General features: G+C 38.6%; 2 protein-coding genes across 3 annotated transcripts; one reads left to right on the top strand and one right to left on the bottom strand.

The window, feature by feature from the left end:
* Window positions 1–380: 380 nt before the first annotated feature.
* On the top strand, window positions 381–5,086 carry LOC107798988 (aldose reductase). Of its 2 annotated transcripts, XM_016622041.2 has the most exons (9): window positions 381–647; window positions 2,573–2,623; window positions 2,937–3,010; window positions 3,118–3,205; window positions 3,289–3,495; window positions 3,563–3,634; window positions 4,220–4,456; window positions 4,596–4,649; window positions 4,807–5,086. In XM_016622041.2, exons 1-8 carry the CDS (start codon window positions 507–509, stop codon window positions 4,614–4,616), a joined length of 891 nt encoding a protein of 296 aa, XP_016477527.1. In that variant the 5' UTR covers window positions 381–506; the 3' UTR covers window positions 4,617–4,649; window positions 4,807–5,086. The 2 variants fall into 2 exon arrangements, with proteins under 2 accessions (XP_016477527.1, XP_016477526.1); XM_016622040.2 differs by lacking the exon at window positions 4,596–4,649 and having other exon boundaries at window positions 386–647.
* Window positions 5,087–6,341: 1,255 nt separating this feature from the next.
* LOC107798990 (uncharacterized) lies at window positions 6,342–8,645 on the bottom strand. The gene has a single exon (XM_016622042.2). The coding sequence runs from the start codon at window positions 8,199–8,201 to the stop codon at window positions 6,654–6,656; it is 1,548 nt and encodes a 515-aa protein (XP_016477528.1). The 5' UTR covers window positions 8,202–8,645; the 3' UTR covers window positions 6,342–6,653.
* Window positions 8,646–19,681: the final 11,036 nt, after the last annotated feature.

A 19,681-nucleotide genomic window follows, 5' to 3' on the forward strand; every position in this document is an offset into this window, starting at 1 on the left:
TTATTATTAAGAATAAACGAAAAGTTTAAGTAACATTACTCTTATATTTAAAAAATTGCCTTCCTTTTAGAAATTGACGGACTTAAAAAAAGGTATTATCACACAAAAAACAATGTCTCGTCTGCACACTCTAATAACTCTAACCATTTCATCAACTTGTACTCATCTATATATTCTTTTCTTTCGCATGATAAGAAAAAAGACAAAAGGGAAAGAAGGCATAAGCAGAGGGTGGTAGCAGGAAGGAAGAGAACGTGTCCAAAGACGCACAAAAAATGTCTAGCAAATATTTCCGAATGGCTTCGAACGTGTCAACATGCAATGCTACGTGTATCCTTTTTCTTCAGCTGGCGCCTCCCTTGCTACTCAATTTCCCAGGCCACATAAATGGGCACGAGTGCCTTAATTAATTCCTTCTTATCGAATTGGACATTTCATAAATCAAGACTGAAAACCAGATATAGGTGAAGAAGAAGAAGAAGAAGAAGAAGAAGAACAAGAGGAAAATGGCTCAGATGACAATAGACCCACAAAATGAGAAAATAGAATATTTTGAGCTGTTAAGTGGACACAAAATTCCTGCTATTGGTTTGGGCACATGGAGAGCTGAAAATGCAAAGGACTCTGTTTATACTGCTATCGTTGAGGTACTCTGTCTACTCCACCCCTTTTTGATTTTCTTAATTTGTGCTGTATACATATTCTTTCTGTCCATCTGTATTCCAGATTTTTGGTGATTTTTATATAACTTAACTGCCTGTTTGAATTGTTGTTTTCCTCGTTTCGTCATTATGTATCATTCATGAGTATCGTATTGTAATATATTGTATTGTGTTGTTGAAGTAATGTTTGAATAAACTGTATTGTTTGTAGTTGTTTTGTTACAATTTTCTTGTTATAGTATCATTCTGTATTGTATTTGTTAATGTATTGTATAAGGTTGTTTGATCATTGAAGTAACTTTTGGGTATACTGTATAGTTTGTATTCGTTAGACTGTATTGTTTGTAGCCGTTTAATGCAGTAACAATTTTCTTGTTTGATCTGATGTGAAGCAACGCGATAAACTAAACACATTAGATTAGCACGTAAATCATAAAACGAGAACTTATTCTTCGTGAAGGGGAAGCGGAAGCGGAAGACGGACGAACTGCTGGAATCACTGGTCAGTGGGGGTTGTCACGTTATGACGGAGCATCCCCTTATATCACAATCTAAACCCCTCGTCTGATTTGGGAGAAGAGAGCGTGGAGAGAGCGTGGAAAAATACTGCAGAGAGTGTTGTTTTATTGTACACAGTAAGTACTTATATAGGGAATATTAGGGTTAACTAATAATCCTATTGGGCCTTAAAGCACCCTTATGGGTGGACCCAATTTTCCTACATCTCCCATTCACACATAATGGGAGTGCTCGTCTAATTTGAGAAACATATTCTCCTCTCCTCAAACATTCATACACGGAAGTAAACCGTGCGACCAGCATACAGGGAAGAAAAATGAAGTAACAAATCCATCGCACCAAGTTGGTCAATTTGGTCATTACGTAAAATCCGTCTTCAATCTTACATAACAATGAGATTTGACAATACAATACAATAACAACGTCCAATGGTTTAAAGTAGCAATATAATACAGCCCCCTGAAGATTAGATCTTCTATTTTTTTACTTTTCTATTTCAAAGTTATGCTGTTTGTGAGGTCTTGATCGTTTCCATAGACCCTCTTTTAATTCCATTTTCGGGAATTCAATAACTTATGGACCTTCCCCTACAGGTGATGCTCGTGTTATTTGCTGCCTAAAGTTAAAAGTAGTGTAATTATAACTCATACCTGTAGTAACAATCATCTTAAGGAATTTGCATTTGAATTTGAAGTAAAATCAGCTAACAGAAGTTAGTGTATTATACAGGTAAGTTAGTTGGTGACATGAGATGTGTTTGAGGCTATTGCAAAAGAAGTAATTTGACAAGAGATATTTTGGTTTTGTTTCTTTTATCCTTTGTGGAATTGCTCAGTGCAAAAGCCTAATATCCCGGGTTTTAATATGCTTGTTTATGGATATTATCGGCTATATATATACATTAGAATATTCTCATGTATGTATTTACTATGCTTTATAAATTCTTACTGTATTAGTTAGTCCAAATTCAATTATCCACTCATGCATGCAGAATCTAAGGAAATTTAGAAATGCAATAAAATCACTACTCCTAATCGGTTATAATCTTCTAACTTTTTTCATTTGCATACATGTGAGAAGAACTTCAGAATTCTGTACATACTCTACCTCTCTGTTAAAAAAATCCTAAATAATGTCTCTGTAAATTGTTTTTAAAATTTTAAAATGTATTTTGCGTCATTCCTTCTTCTTTTTTCGTGTTTTACAATCTCCATTACCCAAGGCTTGGTCCTTGGAGCATGAAAGTCAAACTTGCAATGATAAGACCTTATTATATATTAGAAGGATCTTGATGAATTAAGTATCTCAAGGTAATCAACGTGTATTTTGAGGAAGCAAATTTGATGATATAAAGCTGCTTTTTTATGATAACGCTCTGGCTATGGCTGCAGGCCGGCTACAGGCATGTGGATACAGCGGCTGAGTATGGAGTCCAAGAAGAGGTAAATCGTTGATCTACATCCAAGTAATATCTTTTGTATAAGTTGTTTGACATGCACTTAGACGCACATAAGGAAAGAAAAGAGGCTTACAAATGCTTCTTTTGATTCATGAAGCAATTGGGAGTAAGGAATACTATGCTGTTTGCTTACTAGAAAATCCTGGACATAGTCTACAATGTTGCACATATACAATGTTCCGACCAAAGTAATTGGTAGAGATTGATGTCATCTAGTAACGTGCAAGTATGAAATTTGTTAACTAAAATAGATGTTTTCTGTGCTTAACAAGTAACTTTTTTTTATTCTTATATAGGTTGGCCGTGGAATCAAAGCAGCTATACAAGCAGGAGTAGAGAGATCATCCCTGTTTTTAACATCTAAACTATGGTATCAGGAAAATTATACTAACTTATTTCAGATCCCTAGGAGTTGTTACATTCATATGCAACTAAACAAATTATATGGATATAAGGTGATTTTATTGGTTGTTTTAGTTGTACTGATTTGTCACCTGAGAGAGTTCGTCCAGCATTGATGAAGACTCTCAATGAACTACAACAAGATTATCTAGATCTCTATCTGGTACTACTTCACGCTCCTTTCTTTCTGTGGTATCTGGTTTCAGTATAGAAATCTAATTGAGGTATCTGAACTTTATGTCGAAGATCCATTGGCCGTTCCGTCTAAAGGACGGAGCGAGCAGACCTCCAAAGGCGGGGGAAGTGTCCGACTTCAACTGGGAAGGCGTTTGGAGAGAAATGGAGAAGTTGGTGAGGGACAAACTAGTTCGAGATATTGGAGTATGTAATCTCACGGTCAGGAAACTTAATAAGCTCTTAGATATTGCCCAGATCATGCCTTCAGTATGCCAGGTCAGTTCTTGTCTTTTAACTAATGATATCAATGTCATCGTACTTATGGGTGATCCTATGTACTCAGATGGAGATGCACCCTGGATGGAGAAATGAAAAAATGTTTGAGGCTTGCAAGAAGAATAACATCCACGTCACAGTAAGTAACTGAAGCTCTGTTCATGACATACATTAACAATGTGACAAGATTGACATTGGACCTAAAGTGGGCTATTTTCGATCATATGAGTTCGAAAGATAAAAGAAAAAACACAAATGCCTTAGTTCAAACCTGTGACTAGTATCTTAGATGTTTAAAGTGGACTCGAATGTTTTGTAGCTTTAGTTTTGTACTTTTGTGATCCTAGTAACTCGCGGAAGCCATGTTAGAGTTGATGCATAGTCATGAGTCTTCATTTATTGTCATCAATGAAGTTGGAACTTTCAGAAGTTTACTTTGGACTGGAGGGCAATCCTTCCAGTGAAATTGCCTACTCCAAACAGATAAACATGAACAAATCGAGTATACTAGGATGCTTGAGAGAACCATGTTAAAGGAATTCGACGCATTCGCATTCCCCTTTCCTTAGGTCAGGTTAGCTGCTTCAGCCTTTGAAGTACCTATTGATGGAAGGAGGCTGTAAGTATCACGAACAAAGACGTGTCAGAAGTGAAAGCTTCTTATACTATTGAACATAAATCTGTGTATATAAATGCTTTTGTAGTAACAAGCAATCTTTTCCAGGCCTATTCGCCTCTTGGTTCACGAGAAATTGATCTTTTACACCATACCGTGGTGGAGAGGGTAGCAAGAAAGGTAAATAAATCAGCAGGACAGGTGCTAGTGAGGTGGGGTATACAAAGAGGAACCAGTACAATTCCCAAATCTGATCACTCTGAAAGAATCAAAGAGAACATTAAAGTGTTCTCGTGGGAAATTCCAGAGCAAGATTTCCAAGCCCTCTGTGATATCCCAGATCAGGTACTTCTCTCGTCATTTAAAATTCTAAATTGATGATGTTGGAAGAAAGCTATCAATAGATGATCGACAGAGTTAATTCCACAAATAGTATTGGAACTTTATCCACTATAATAGTAGCCACAAAACTATTTTATTGCAGGTAATGTTGAGCTACTTTTAATGAGACAAGAAAATAATATTGACGACTTTACTGGTTAGTGTGTAAAGCACAATAACTTTAATGTGACAAAATATAGACGTGTAAATTTATTATACAAAGTTCGGTGATCATACGTGAAGTTAGGCCCTAATCATTTGCCCTCACCGTTACCATGTAAAATTTATGAAGTTTCTATACCTTGTTTCTGTAGGCACGAGTATTGGACGGAGAAGAATTGTTCGTGAACAAGACAGATGGGCCTTACAGGAGCGTAGCAGATATTTGGGACCATGAAGTTTAATAAGTTTTCACTTGAAACATAGTTCCATTTGGTGCTTTTAGTTTATGTCAAGAATGAGTATGTGGTGTTTCTCCTTTTGTCACCGTAATAAAGTCCTGTCCAGGAAAGATGTTTTTGGAATAGCTATTGTCTCTCCAAATTCTGTAATTTGCGTGCTTTTTTCACTAGAGAGTTGGCTTTTCTTTCTCTCTGTGTGGGCGTGTGGCATGTGGCATGTGGGGCAGTGAGACGGAATTTTATTGTTTGTTATGCTTCTGATATCTAGGTGTTCTGCTTTTCAAAATTTATTTATTACAGATTAATTTGTTTACTTCAAATTATAAATAATTTATCTAGTAGTGTCCTCATCATGCTAGAGTATCTTTAAATACGGTATATTGAATTGAATTCTTATGGACCAAAAGGAGAATCTACGATAAATGCTGATTCATATAAGGACCTCAACTAATTTGTGAAGCGACGTAGTCATAACAGAGCATCTATGAAGATTCATATAGGTGACATCAACTAAGTTGGGGATGGGAGTACTTGTTCTCGACTTGATGAATTTCGTAGTAAAATATCGACTTCACATTATTTATGTGAATCTCTTCTTAGTCCTTGTGAGCGGATGCTACTCGGCCACCTTTTCGAGACTGAATCATACTTCAATAGCTGATGAAGTATTGCATTGCAAGTAAGGGTGTCATTACTTTATTAGGCGATAGTAGGAGATAACAAGTGTCTACATGTAAATGTAATATCCCTGGCAAAGAATGCTGCCAACTATATCTTCTTTAATCTCACTTATTTTCTATACTTGCATTCTATATTTTATGACTGAAGCTTTAAAACCAGCGAGATTGTTGGCAAAAAGTAAGTAAAAGTAAGTAAAAGTAACTCTACTTCAAGTCGTATTTCCAGTAACACAAGAAAAATAGTCCACTAGTATAATATGAAAGTACTCAAAAGAGGATATAAACAAAGAAAAAGGCAGAGGTTTTAGTTGACCGTTATGAACTCTTTTGCTATTATCAGTACCTAGCATTAAAAAGCTTAACACTAACAAGATTACAACAACAACTGCTTTTATGTTAATTTGGTTGGATTAGATGGGTTTACAAGCTGAAACATAGTCGATTTGGTTTTGTCTAAAGGAAAGATACACCCCTACATCACAACATCAGTCTATCTAAAACTCTCAACATCAGGACAGGGAGCGAAATCGTAAATCACAAAAGGTCAATAAGAAACAAAACCAATGAAACTACCTGACATACGACAACAAATGAACCAAATTCTTACCATCCTCAAAAGTTCCTAGGCATAGATATTTTAGAAGCAAGGATCCTAGATTGGAAGAAGAACAAACATTGCTTAACACAGAATGTTTAAACAGGCCACAGTTCAGAGCAAATATCCATTTTGAACCTGTCCCACACTCAAAATACCAGACAAAAAACAAGTTTAACTCAAAACTCACAATTCTTGCAAATTTTGTCCAACTTGTCTGAATTGAAACAGAAAAAAGGAAGTAACATATCTCAGCTGAACTTTTTACTCTATATCTACGTGCTAGCTAACACATAGTCGTGTACTCACAACTGTTATTGTACAAGCAAATGAATTAAACAACACGAACGTGATACAGAATTACAGATGATATTTGCCTACTACGAGATGTATAAAAAGGATGGCAGTTTTCCTGCTTGTGTGAGAATTACAAAGAGAAATAAGAAAAAACTAAAGCTAATGACACTATGCTGGTTTATTGATGATCACCACCACTGATGAACAAGAACTCCACTTTCTCTTAGAGAAGCAAAGAGATCCAAGCATTGGCCATATGTATGCTCATACTTAGAAGACCTCTCCCCAGGACAGCATTTCTGCCACCTATTGTAATGGCATTCAAGAAAAACTTCATCAATCAGGCAAATCGCCCCTGTTTCAAACAATCTGGGAATCAAATCAAATTCAGTGCCTTCAACGTCCATCTTCATCACGACATAATCCCTCTCCGATACACTGCTCTTCAACCATTCAGCAAAGTCAAAACCTTGGATCAAATCCACCTCACTTGCAGAGTTACTAGAAGATTCAACAGGTTGAATTCTTCCCATCCCTCGCCCTTTCGCCACGTCTTTATGACCCGGGTCTTGATTAATCTCAAACGACAACGTCTCATTCCTCACCCAAGCAGCATAGGGCAACAAAGTCACCCCTTTTTTACCCTCATACTGCCCATGGAAAGTCTTGTCAGCCTCGATTGCATATATCTCAAATGTCTTATTCTGTTTAGGATACTGCTTCTTAAACCAACTCACAATACTCGAGCCGTAACTCCTCGCCCCAACATCAACATACACATACCTCGGCTTAAAACTTATATCCGCCATGGACGACAAGTACTTTATTTTCTGTGCATTCTTCTTTAGAGTAATCCATGGTTTCTTAGGTTCCTCTTTAATCAAAGGCTCAGCTTTTTTAATCAGCTTCAGTTTATAATCCGGAACATTACATTTGTTCTTCGAATCACTACTCACTTTTTCCTCAACATTTACATCCCCAAAAACAACCTTTTTCATGACAATCTCACGAATAGTATTTGAATCAAAACCATCAATATTCCTAGACTTAATCAATGTACAACAGTTAAACAAATGAAGGAATGAATTGAAACTGTACGTATCTTTAGAACCTGTTGTATGGACCACGAAAAACCCTTCGGGTTTCAGAGTCCGACAAATCTCCGCCGCGAAATCCCCCGGCTTCGTCGACTTATCTATCATTCCGGCACCGGAAAATATGAAATCAAATGTATTATCTTCAAAAGGCTGTTTAACAGCTTTACCTGTAATAACCAAAGGCTTTGAGCCTTTCTTGTATATCCCAACTGAATCGGCGATCCCAATTTCCTTTAAAGCGAAAACATCAGCACCTACTGGAGTTTCGACGCAAAGGGTCTTCGAATTCGGGCTCAAAAACCCATCTACAACAAGATCCTGAAATACAGAAGAATAGAAACGGGCCGATTTTTGGAAATCTGGGCTGGTCCATAGATCGGGAAGTTTGGGCTTCGCCGGAGCAGATTTTTCGCTTGTTGTCATGACCGCTGATACAGACTCAGTCAGCTGCCCAACGCCGGAGGTAATAACATTCAGATTTTCGGGCAGGGAGAAGAAACAAAAATCGCCGAGGTCACAAGTTTCGCCTTTGAGAGTCACCACATAAGCAAACCGACAACCAAGAATCACAACACAAAATAGAAACAAACGAACCAACACATTCCTTAAAAAACCAGGCTTTCCCGTACTATGATCCATCAAACAACGTATTCTTGTGTATTTTTTGTAAATATTATCAACAAAAAAATGAAAAATACAAAAGTGAAAGAAGCTAAAATTGGAAAATAGAAAAGATTGGATTACCGAGAACAGAAACGAGCAGAGGTATGATTAGCGCCGATAAGAGAACGGTGAGACATGGGTTTTGAAAAGGGTAAAAATAAAGGAGCATAAGGGGTTAACATTTTTGGTAAGAAATAAGAAAACTGTATGATTTGTAGGCGAAGTTCACTCTTTTGTATATTTCTTCATATACAAATCCGAAACCCAAAACCCAATTTATAATTTTCTCACTGGGATTATGAAGAAATCAACAAAACCCAGTTCCTAAAAATTGCTGATTTTGGGATGTGTAGAGAGAGAAAATTCAAAGAGAGAGAAAAGGATGAAGAAAAATGAGTTGCAGGGGCTAGAGAGAGAGGGGGAATAAGAAGAAAAAAGGGTGTGAAGATGACGGGAATTTAGTTCGGGTGGGGTGGGCCCCGGGTGACTATAGCGTGGGAGAGTGCTTTTGGGTAGATTTAACGGCGAAAGGAGTTTGGGTTTGACTACTCGGTTTAGTAGCCCGTTTGGCCAAGATATAAAAATCAGCTTATTTTGAAAAATATTTTTTTTTAAAAGTATTTTTTTAAAAAATATTTTTGGTGAAAAATAGTTTGTATTTGGCTAATTAGTTTAAAAAATATTTCTGAGTAGTAATTAGTATATTTTTCTAAGTATATTTTTCTCAAAAGTGTTTTAAAAAAAATATTTTTGGAGAGAAACTACTTTTTTCTACTTCTCCTCAAAAGTATTTTTTTCCCTTCCAAAAACTTGACCAAACATCTCAATTATTGGCACAATTATTAATCTAAAGTGTTTTTGGCAAAAAAAAAAAAAACACTTCTGACCAGAAAGAAGCTTGACCAAACAGGCTATAGAATTGAGCTTCTTGTTAATTACGGTTTTGCCCGCTGCAGATGTTATTCTCATAGAGTAGCGTGAGATTTTACTTATGTGCATAGACATATTTATTACTTAATCGTAATTAAATAATATGTATTTTCATTTTTATTTTAAAATTAAATTATTGATTCAATAATTAAAAAACGAAAAGGACGAAATATACCTCTGTAGTATGAGAAAAGGTTTAAAAATAATCCTCGTTATATTTTGCGTTCAGTATACTCCAGATGTAATATTATTGGTTCAAATATACTCATTTTCCGTTAAGTTCACAGGCACCGACATTTGATGAGGTGCATGCCACCTCAGTGCCCCTAACCCATAACCCATTTTACCCCTCCCCTCTATTTATTTTTCCACCACTAAAATTTTCTTGGAGGGAAAGAAAATTTTAGTGATAAAAAAAATAGAAGAGAAGGGTAAAAAATGGGTTAGGGACCACTGAGATGGGATGTCACTTGACATCCACCTCATCAAATGTTAGTGTCACATAGGATTGGATGTTCACATTTAATAAACTTAACAGAAGAGGAATATATTTGAACTAATCGTATTATGACAAAGATATATTTGGACTAAAATATAACCAGAGATATATTTAAACTTTTTTTCATAGTATAGATTTATTTGATCCTTTCCGTTAAAAAAATTTACTCGATTCGAATAAGTATTCAACGAATAGAGTGGTTTTGGGTAAATTAACGGCGAAACTTTTTCTGTGTACTCGGTTTAGAAGCGGACTTGGGTTGAATTACGGTTTTGTCCATCTGGAGATGCTATTCTAGGCCAGCTAATGTTCAAGTTGTATACGGTTTCTTTTTGTTTTTGTCTTGCTTTTGGTTATGTATTAATTATTGGACGCGGAAAGGAAACGGCTCTTTAATGATTGGCTCCTTTTTTTAATTTTATCACATATTATTGGCTTTTTTTCCCTTTTTCTTTCTTTCTCTTTTACTAATTCTTTATTTTTTTAAAAAAAATTATATTTGCATTACAATTTACACCGTACATAATTGTTAACTTCTCCCCCTCCATTCACTTTTACTTGACACGTTTTGATTTTTCATTCCCCTTAAGAAATAATAAATAAAGTGCATAATTTACCATGATACTCATATTAATTAATACATATTTTATTGAATTTGAGAAAATAATTTGGAATGAGTAATAAATAATGTGGGTATAATAGGGAAAAAATTATCTTACTTAATATGTGTAAAGTGACAAGTAAAAATAAAAATCTATTTTTAATATATATGTCAAGTAAAGGTGAACGGATGGAGTACTTGCTTGTAACATATCACTTTCTTGTTTTGTTCAACTTAAGCATCTGCATTTGTTAGAGATAATTATTTGGATTGGTTCTAGATAATCTTGTTATAGAAACAATCTTTGCACCCATCAATGCATAAAAATTAAATTAACTTGTGAACATTAATGTGGAACAAGAAGGTAGAAGAGGATATTGTTATCACTTGCCAGAGTTCAATATAAAAAGTTTTCTATAAAATTGATTGAATAGTAGAAAGATAATACTCTATTATTTCCAGTTTACGTAATATAATTTGTCTTGGTATAAGATATAAGAAAAAATGATTTTTAAAATTTTACAGTCTTAAATAAGCTATAATATTTGTTTGACTATAAACGCTTTTTACTAAGAACAAAAAGTGAATTTAAAATTACATTATTTTCAAATAAAAAAAAAATATATTTTTTAAACAAACTAGTAATTAGAAAATATATAGTATCACAGAAACTACGAAAGAAATAAGTAGCTGGAGATTAACACGTCAATAATATTACCTATATCTATATCTATATTTATATCTATATATATATATATATATATATATATCCATCTATACTATAACTATATTAAAAGTACGAAGGTTCTTAGCGAAATGTTGTTCGCATTTTTTATCCTTTTAAATAGAATTCACATTGGATAAAATAGTCATTTTATTACTTTTCTAATATTAGGATTTAATCTATCTATACTATGTTAAATGTCACGACCCATTTTCATAATAGGTCATGATGGCGCCCAACACCGTTGTCAGGCAAGCCAAGGCGGAAATGTTAGTAAATTCTTGCTTTACTTACCCAATTCGGTTACAACATTTCTTAATTTGCAATTAAAACAGGTGATGATAAGCAATATTTAATAATAATTATACAACCCAAAAGAACTGTCTACTAATGTGCATGCCAAGACCTGGTGTCACAAGTAGTGGACAACTAGTAGAATATACAAAAGAATAATACTATCCTACTGTCCGGGATAGAATAGACAACAAAAGTAAAGAAAGACCCCATCAAGCTGCTGAACGGCGCAGGAAGGGAGCAGCTCACCGTGGAAGTCTCGGTCTATGAATCAGGGGAGCACACCAGTCTGGAGCCAAATATACCTGCCTCAGATCCTGTACAATTAAGTACAGAAGTGTAGTATGAGTACATAAACAATATGTACTCCGTAAGTATCCCGTCTAATCTCGAAGAAGTAGAGACGAGAGATCGACTTGATACTTATTAAGGTCAATAATACAATATAATACAATGTAGAGTTACACTAAGCATGGAAGTTACAAATAATCAACAGTTTATAGCAAGAGGTAATATGTCATGTTCTTAACAATTTTACAATTTGTCATTTACATTTCAAATATTTAGTCGGTCAAGTCATGGATATGATTTCACATAGGTATCATGTGCACACTATGCCGAGGTTGACGGCCCGATCCAACAGAAAATAAATTGTGCACTGCCAGAGGGTCGAATGACGCGAACCATAGATGCATTTATTCATACCAAGGCGATCGGCCCGATCCACAAATATCAATTAATATCGAGAAAACACACGAAGGCGCATTTATATTCAAATAAAATCATGCAAGGGTCCAACAATTATATATGCTCACCATTTTTCCTTTCCAAGTCTCTAGCATACCCTAAGTGATCACATTAGCACAAAAACATAGAGATATTCACTATATAACATGATGTGGGTCCTAGACTACCCGGACAATTAACATAATAGTAGCTACGCACGGACTCTCGTCACCTAGTGCGTATGTAGCCGCCGCATTTAGTAGCAAATTACTCAATTATTACACTTATGGGGACAATTCACTCTTTCAAGGTTAGAAAGGAGACTCACCTCACTCCAAAGTGCACTTCCAATCCCAAGAACGAGTCCAAACCCTCAATTCGGAGCTGAACGATCCCAAACTAGTTAAATGAGGTAGGAACTAGTCAATATAGACTCACAAGATCGAATTCTAGCCATTTAAGCAATTTTCCATTCTTTAACACAAGTTTCCTAAAATTCGACCCCGGGCCCACATGCCCGAATTCCGAAATTTTTCGAAGGAAGTTGTTCTTTATAACCTAAGGATCAATAATATATGATTTCTAATTTATTCCATACCAAATTTAGTGGTTTAATCTAACTTTTATTAAAACCCTAGGTTTTTGCTCTAACCCCATGATTTCACCTTAATACTAGTGTTTAATCTACCTAAGACATAAATATTAAACTAGAAATAGGTAGAACACACTTACCTGAAGATGCTAGGTGAAGGTCTTCTTTCAAAAGCTCTAAAATCGCCCAATGGAGGAGTGAAATATGGCAAAAATAGACTTAGAACCCGTAATAAATGAACTCAGTGCCTCAGCGATTTCCGCATCTACAGTCAGGGGACCGCATCTGCGAGAAAAGGCCCGCATCTGCGAAATGGGCAAAAAGGGTTGGGACCGCTTCTACGGTTTGGCCTGGCCTCCCTGGGCCGCATCTACGATAGATGGACCGCATCTACGGTCTCGCACCTGCGGTCCACCAACCGCAGGTGCGGTTATGACAGAAGCAGCAGCTTCAGCACTTCTCAAAAAATTTCACTTCACTCGAGCCTCATCTGTTTGATGCTCGGGGCTCCCGGGCCCCGCCCGAACATACCAACAAGTCTGAAATCACTAAATGGACCTACTCGAACCTTCGAAACACCGAAAACAACGCTAAATCTAAGAATCACTCCCTAAAACCAAATGAATCAAACTTATGAACATCAAGTTCTCAATTTTTTCTCCAATGGGCCAAAATGGCCTTAAACTACTCGGATTGGCACCAAATTTTGTGGACAAGTCTTAAATGATATATCGGACCTGTACCAGGCTTTGGAACCAACATACGAGCCCGATACCCATGAAATCAATCATTAATTAGTTTATTTAAATCCTTAAAACTTCATATTAACAATTTCTAACAAAAATTCATTACTCAGACTAGGGACCACGAAATTCAATTCCGGGCATACGCCCAGGTCCCATATTTTCCTACGGACCCTCCAGGACTGTGAAATTACAAATTCGGGTCTGTTTGCTCAAAATGTTGACACAAGTCAACTTAGCCTTTTTAAGAAAATCCTGAGGAACCAAATGAGCATATTTCACTCCAAACTCTTCCAAATCCCGAACCAACTGTCCCCGCAAGTCGTAAATTAGCTAAAGCAAGAACGGGAGGTCTTATTTAAGAAAACGAGGTTCAAAAAGGCAAAATGACCAGTTGGGTCGTTACATTCTCCACCTCTTAAACAAACGTTTGTCCTCGAACGGATATAGAAAAGTACCTGAGCTGCTGAATAAATGGGGATATCTGCTCCGCATGTCCTCCTTGGACTCCCAGGTCACCTCCTCGACTGTTTGGCCCCTCCACTAGACCCTCACCGCAGAAATCCTCTTGGACCTCAACTGGCGATCCTACCTATCTATAATGGCAACTGGCTCCTCCTTATAACCCAAACTATTATCCAGCTAAATAGTACTGAAGTCTAACTCATGGGACAAGTCGGCATGATACTTCTGAAACATTGTTACATGAAAAAACAAATGAACTCCCAATAAGCTGGGGGGGGGGGGTAAGTCAAGCTCATAGGCAACCTCCCCAACTCGTCTCAACACCTCAAAGGGGCCAATAAACCTTGGGCTCAACTTGCCCTTCTTCCCGAACCTCATAATGCCTTTTATTGGTGAGACTTTCAAGAGAACCTTCTCACCAATCATGAATGATACATCACGCGCCTTCTGATCCGCGTAACTCTTCTGTCTGGACTGAGCTGTGCCAAGCCTCTCCTGAATCAACTTTACCTTATCCAAGGCATCCTGTACCAAATCTGTACCGTATAACATAGCCTCACCAAGCTCAAACCACCCGATAGGAGAATGACACCGTCGACCATATAACGCCTCAAATAGAACCATCTCTACGCTGGACTGATAGTTGTTGTTGTATGGAAACTCTGCTAAGGGCAAGAACTGATCTCACTACCCTCCAAAGGCAATCACACATGCTCTGAGCATGTCCTCCAAGATCTGCACTGTTCGCTCCCACTGCCCGTCGGTCTGAGGATGGAATGCTGTGCTGAGCTCTACACGGGTCCCCAACTCACTCTGAATATCCCTCTAGAAATGGAAAATGAACTGAGGGCATCTATCTGATGTGATGGAAACAGGCACACCGTGCAATCACACTATCTCCTGAATGTAAATTTGAGCATACCTCTCTATTGTATAAGTAGTTGCCACTGGAATAAAGTGGGCTGACTTGGTCAACCTGTCAACAATGACCGATACTGAATAAAACTTCCGCAAAGTCCGCGGCAACCCAACTACGAAATCCATGGTGATGCACTCCCACTTCCATTCTGCTATAGGCATCTGCTGAAGTAGGCCACCCGGCCTCTAGTGTTCATACTTGACCTGCTGACAATTCAAACACTTAGCCACATATTCTACTATGTCTTTCTTCATCCTCAGCCACCAATAATGCTGCCTCAAGTCACGACACATCTTCATAGCTCTTGGGTGAATGAAATACTGCGAACTGTGTGCCTCTTCTATAATCCTCTCCCTCAGATCATCAACATTAGGAAAACATAAACGACCCTGGAGCCGCAAAACACCATCCTCGCCAATAGTAACCTCCTTGGCACCACCCTGAAGCACCGCCTCCCTGAGAACCGCCAAATGTGGATCATCGAACTGCCAAGCCTTGATCTGCCCCAATAATGAAGACTGAGATACCACACACGCAAGAACTCAGTTGGGCTCTAAATTATCCAACCTCGCAAGCCTGTTAGCCAAGGACTGAATGTCCAAGGCTAGTGGCCTCTCCTCTGCTGGAATGAATGCTAAGCTACCCATACTCTCTACCTTTCTGCTTAGGGCATACGCGACCACATTTGCCTTGCCCGGATGATAAAGAATGGTGATGTCATAATCCTTCAGTAACTCAAGCCACATACGCTACCTCAAATTAAGATCCCTCTGTTTGAACAAATGCTGTAAGCTGCGATGATCAATATAAACCTTACATGACACCCAATACAGATAATGCCTCCATATCTTAAGAGCACGAACAATTTGCGGCAAACTCTAGATCGTGCATAGGATAATTCTTCTCATAAATCTTCAGCTAGCGCGAGGCATAGAGAATAACTCGCCCCTCCTGCATCAATACACACCCCAATCCAACGTGCGAAGCGTCGCAATATACCGTATACATCCCTGAAATGGAAGGCAACAAAAGGACTGGTGCTGTAGTCAAGGCTGTATTGAGCTTCTGAAAGCTCGCCTCACAATCATCGGACCACTATAAAGGAGAACCTTTTTGGGTCAATCTAGTCAGAGGTGATGCAATAGATGAAAAGCCCTGCACGAACCATTTGTAGTAACCTAACCCCAGGAAACTCCTAATCTCGGTCACCGAAGTAGGATGTGGTTAACCCTGAACTGCCTCAATCTTTTTGGGGTCCATCTTAATACCCTCTCCTGACACAATATGCCCCAAAAATGCCATTAACTCTAGCCAGAACTCACACTTGGAGAACTTAGCATATAGCTTCTGCTCTCGCAAGGTCTGAAGCACTACCCTCAAATGTTGCTCGTGCTCCCCAGGCTACAGGAGTATATCAAGATGTCGTCAATGAAGACGAAGAAAAATGAATCAATGTAAGGCCTGGATACTCTATTCATCAAGTCCATGAATGCTACTGGGGCATTAGTCAAGCCAAAGGACATCACCAGGAACTCATTATGGCCATATCTGGTCCGGAATGCAGTCTTCGGAACATCCAAGTCCCGAATATTCAGTTGATGATACCCTGACCTCAAGTCAATCTTGGAAAACACCCTAGCAACCTGCAACTGGTCAAACAAATCATCGATATGGGGCAGCAGATACTTGTTCTTGATGGTGACTTTGTTCAACTGGCAGTAATCAATACACATCTGCATAGTCCCATCTTTCTTCTTCACAAATAACACGGGTGCACCCCAAGGCGATACACTGGGTCTAATAAACCCCTTTGCTAACAATTCCTCAAGCTACTCCTTCAACTCCTTCGGAGCCATACGGTACAGTGGGATAGATACAAGCTGGATGTCTGGAGCCAAATCAATGCAGAAATCAATATCACAATCCGATGGCATGCCAGGAAGATTAGAAGGAAACACATCGGTGAACTGTCGAACCACCGAAACTGAATCAATTGTCGGAGACTCTGGGGTGGTGTCTCAAACATAAGCCAAATAAACCAAACAACCTTTCTCGACCATTTGCCGAGCCTTCAGGAAAGAGATAACCCGACTAGATGTATCAACTGTGGAACCCTTCCACTCCAACCTCGGAAAGCCTGGCATCGCTAAGGTAACAGTCTTGGCATGGCAATCTAGGATGACGTGATATGGGGATAACCAATCCATGCCCATGATGATCTCAAAGTCGATTATATCAAGCAACATGAGATCTGCACTAGTTTCAAAACCACAGAATGTGACCACACAGGACCGGTAGATCCGATCCACAATCACCCACAGGAGTGGACACATAAACAGGAGTGCCCAAAGGCTCAGGAGAAATAACCAGGAAACAAACAAACAGAGATAATACATAAAAATAAGTAGACCCTGGGTCAAATAATACTGAAGCATCTCTACCACCGACGAAGATAATACCTGTGATGACGGAATCTGAGGCCAATGCATCTGGCCTAGCCGAAAGGGCGTAGAATCTGGCTGGAGCGCCGGCTGGCTGGCCTCCAACTGACTGAGCAATAGCTGGCTAACCTCTCCCTACCTGGCCTCTACTTCTAGGATGGCCCCTACCAGTCTGCCCTCCACCTCTAGGTGGCGGGGCAGCTGATACTGAAATCATACACTACTGACCCTGCTGTACTGCCTTGCCCCGAAGCTTGGGGCAGTACCTCCTCATATGGCCAAGATCTCCACACTCAAAACAACCCCGCGGTGCAACAGCTTGCTATCCTGATGGCTGACCCTGATGGCCTGTAGACCCACTAGAAGAAGCCTAAATAGCCGATGGACGGTATGAACTCTCCGGCATAGCAGTGAAATAAGAATCAGAAGAGTCCTGAGGACCTGAATACCCCCCGAAGGAACCCTGAATAGCTGGCGGGCAATACGAGCTCTCTGGCATGGTGCTGAAATAAGGACACGCTAGAGCACCTCGTGCAAGCGGTGGTGCTGAATATGGGGGCTTGCTAGGCCGACCTCTCCCAAACTGACCTCTACCCCTAGCCGGAGCACCTCTAAACTCTCCGGAGAATCGAGCCCTCTTATCTTGCTGCATCTGCTCTCTACCCCTCTGGCGATATCCCTCAATCCTGCGAGCAATCTCTACCACTAGCTGATACTCTATACCCATCTCCACCTCTCGGGCCATGCCAGATCGAATACCGGGGTGCAACCCCGCAACCAATCTCTACACTCTCTCTGCATCTGTGGGAAGTATCATGAGTGCATGGCGAGACAACTCAGAAAACCTCGCCTCATAATCGGTCACAGACATCTGACCCTGCTCAAGATGCTCAAACTGATACCGTAGCTCTTCCCTCTTAGAGGGTGGAATGTACCAATCCAAGAACAACTGTGCAAACTGACCCCAAGTGAGGGGAGGAGAACTTGCTGGCCTGCCTAGAACATACAACTACCACCATCTACGGGCCCTATCCTTAATCTGAAAAGTAGTGAAGTCAACTCCATGCGACTCCAATATCCTCATGTTGTGCAGTTTATCCCCACACCTATCTATGAAGTCCTGGGCATCCTTATGATGCTTGCCCCCAAAGACCGGAGGGTGAAGCCTAGTCAACCTATCCAATAACTTCTCCAGATCGCCATCCGCAGCTGGTCTGGGCTGGGGTGCCACTGAAGCAACTGGTGGAGCTCCGTTTGGGGGTAGTGCACCCAAAGTCTAATACACTGCAGCTGCATGACCAGGAGCCTGAGCAGTATGGGTCTGTGCTCCCCATCCTACCTGTGATGAAGCTGTATCTGCTGGAAATAAACCAGCCTGAGTCATAGAATCCATGAACCGCAGTATACGGCCCATGACCTCCAAGAATTCCGGTGATGTCATGAAGTCCGCCGGGGTTGGCTCAGCTACGGGCACCTCGCCCTGCTCCTCGATGATAGGATCTCCCGCGGGATCTGCTGGTGGAAACAATCTTTGCACCCATCAATGCATAAAAATTAAATTAACTTGTGAACATTAATGTGGAACAAGAAGGTAGAAGAGGATATTGTTATCACTTGCCAGAGTTCAATATAAAAAGTTTTCTATAAAATTGATTGAATTGTAGAAAGATAATACTCTATTATTTCCAATTTACGTAATATAATTTGTCTTGGTATAAGATATAAGAAAAAATGACTTTTAAAATTTTACAGTCTTAAATATGCTATAATATTTGTTTGACTATAAACGCTTTTTACTAAGAATAAAAAGTGAATTTAAAATTACATTATTTTCAAATATAAAAATATATATTTTTAAACAAAGTAGTAATTAGAAAATATATAGTATCACAGAAACTACGAAAGAAATAAGTAGCTGGAGATTAACATGTCAATAATATTACCTATATATATATCTATATATATATATATATATATATATATATATATATATATATATATATATATATATATATATATATATATATATCCATCTATACTATAACTATATTAAAAGTACGAAGGTTCTTAGCGAAATGTTGTTCGTATTTTTTACCCTTAAAAAATAGAATTCACACTGGATAAAATAGTCATTTTATTATTTTTCTAATATTTAGGATTTAATCTATCTATACTATGTTAAATGTCACGACCCATTTTCATAATAGGTCATGATGGCGCCTAACACCGTTGTCAGGCAAGCCAAGGCGAAAGTGTTAGTAAATTCTTGCTTTACTTACCCAATTCGGTTACAACATTTCTTAATTTGCAATTAAAACAGGTGATGATAAGCAATATTTAATAATAATTATACAACCCAAAAGAACTATCTACTAATGTGCATGCCAAGACCTGGTGTCACAAGTAGTGGGCAACTAGTAGAATATACAAAAGAATAATACTATCCTACTGTCCGGGATAGAATAGACAACAAAAGTAAAGAAAGACCCCATCAAGCTGCTGAACGGCGCAGGAAGGGAGCA

Source organism: Nicotiana tabacum, chromosome 10, assembly GCF_000715075.1.
Source record: "Nicotiana tabacum cultivar K326 chromosome 10, ASM71507v2, whole genome shotgun sequence".
Classification (NCBI taxonomy): Eukaryota; Viridiplantae; Streptophyta; class Magnoliopsida; order Solanales; family Solanaceae; genus Nicotiana; species Nicotiana tabacum.

What these genes read in the sequence shown, in the direction of transcription:
- LOC107798988 (XM_016622040.2), top strand. Translation starts at nt 507, where the DNA reads ATGGCTCAGATGACAATAGACCCACAAAATGAGAAAATAGAATATTTT. An exon ending in TTTTTAACATCTAAACTATG is followed by an intron (nt 3,011 to 3,117) that starts GTATCAGGAAAA and finishes TGGTTGTTTTAG; the next exon opens with TTGTACTGATTTGTCACCTG. An exon ending in ATTATCTAGATCTCTATCTG is followed by an intron (nt 3,206 to 3,288) that starts GTACTACTTCAC and finishes TTTATGTCGAAG; the next exon opens with ATCCATTGGCCGTTCCGTCT.
- LOC107798990 (XM_016622042.2), bottom strand. Translation starts at nt 8,201, where the DNA reads ATGGATCATAGTACGGGAAAGCCTGGTTTTTTAAGGAATGTGTTGGTT.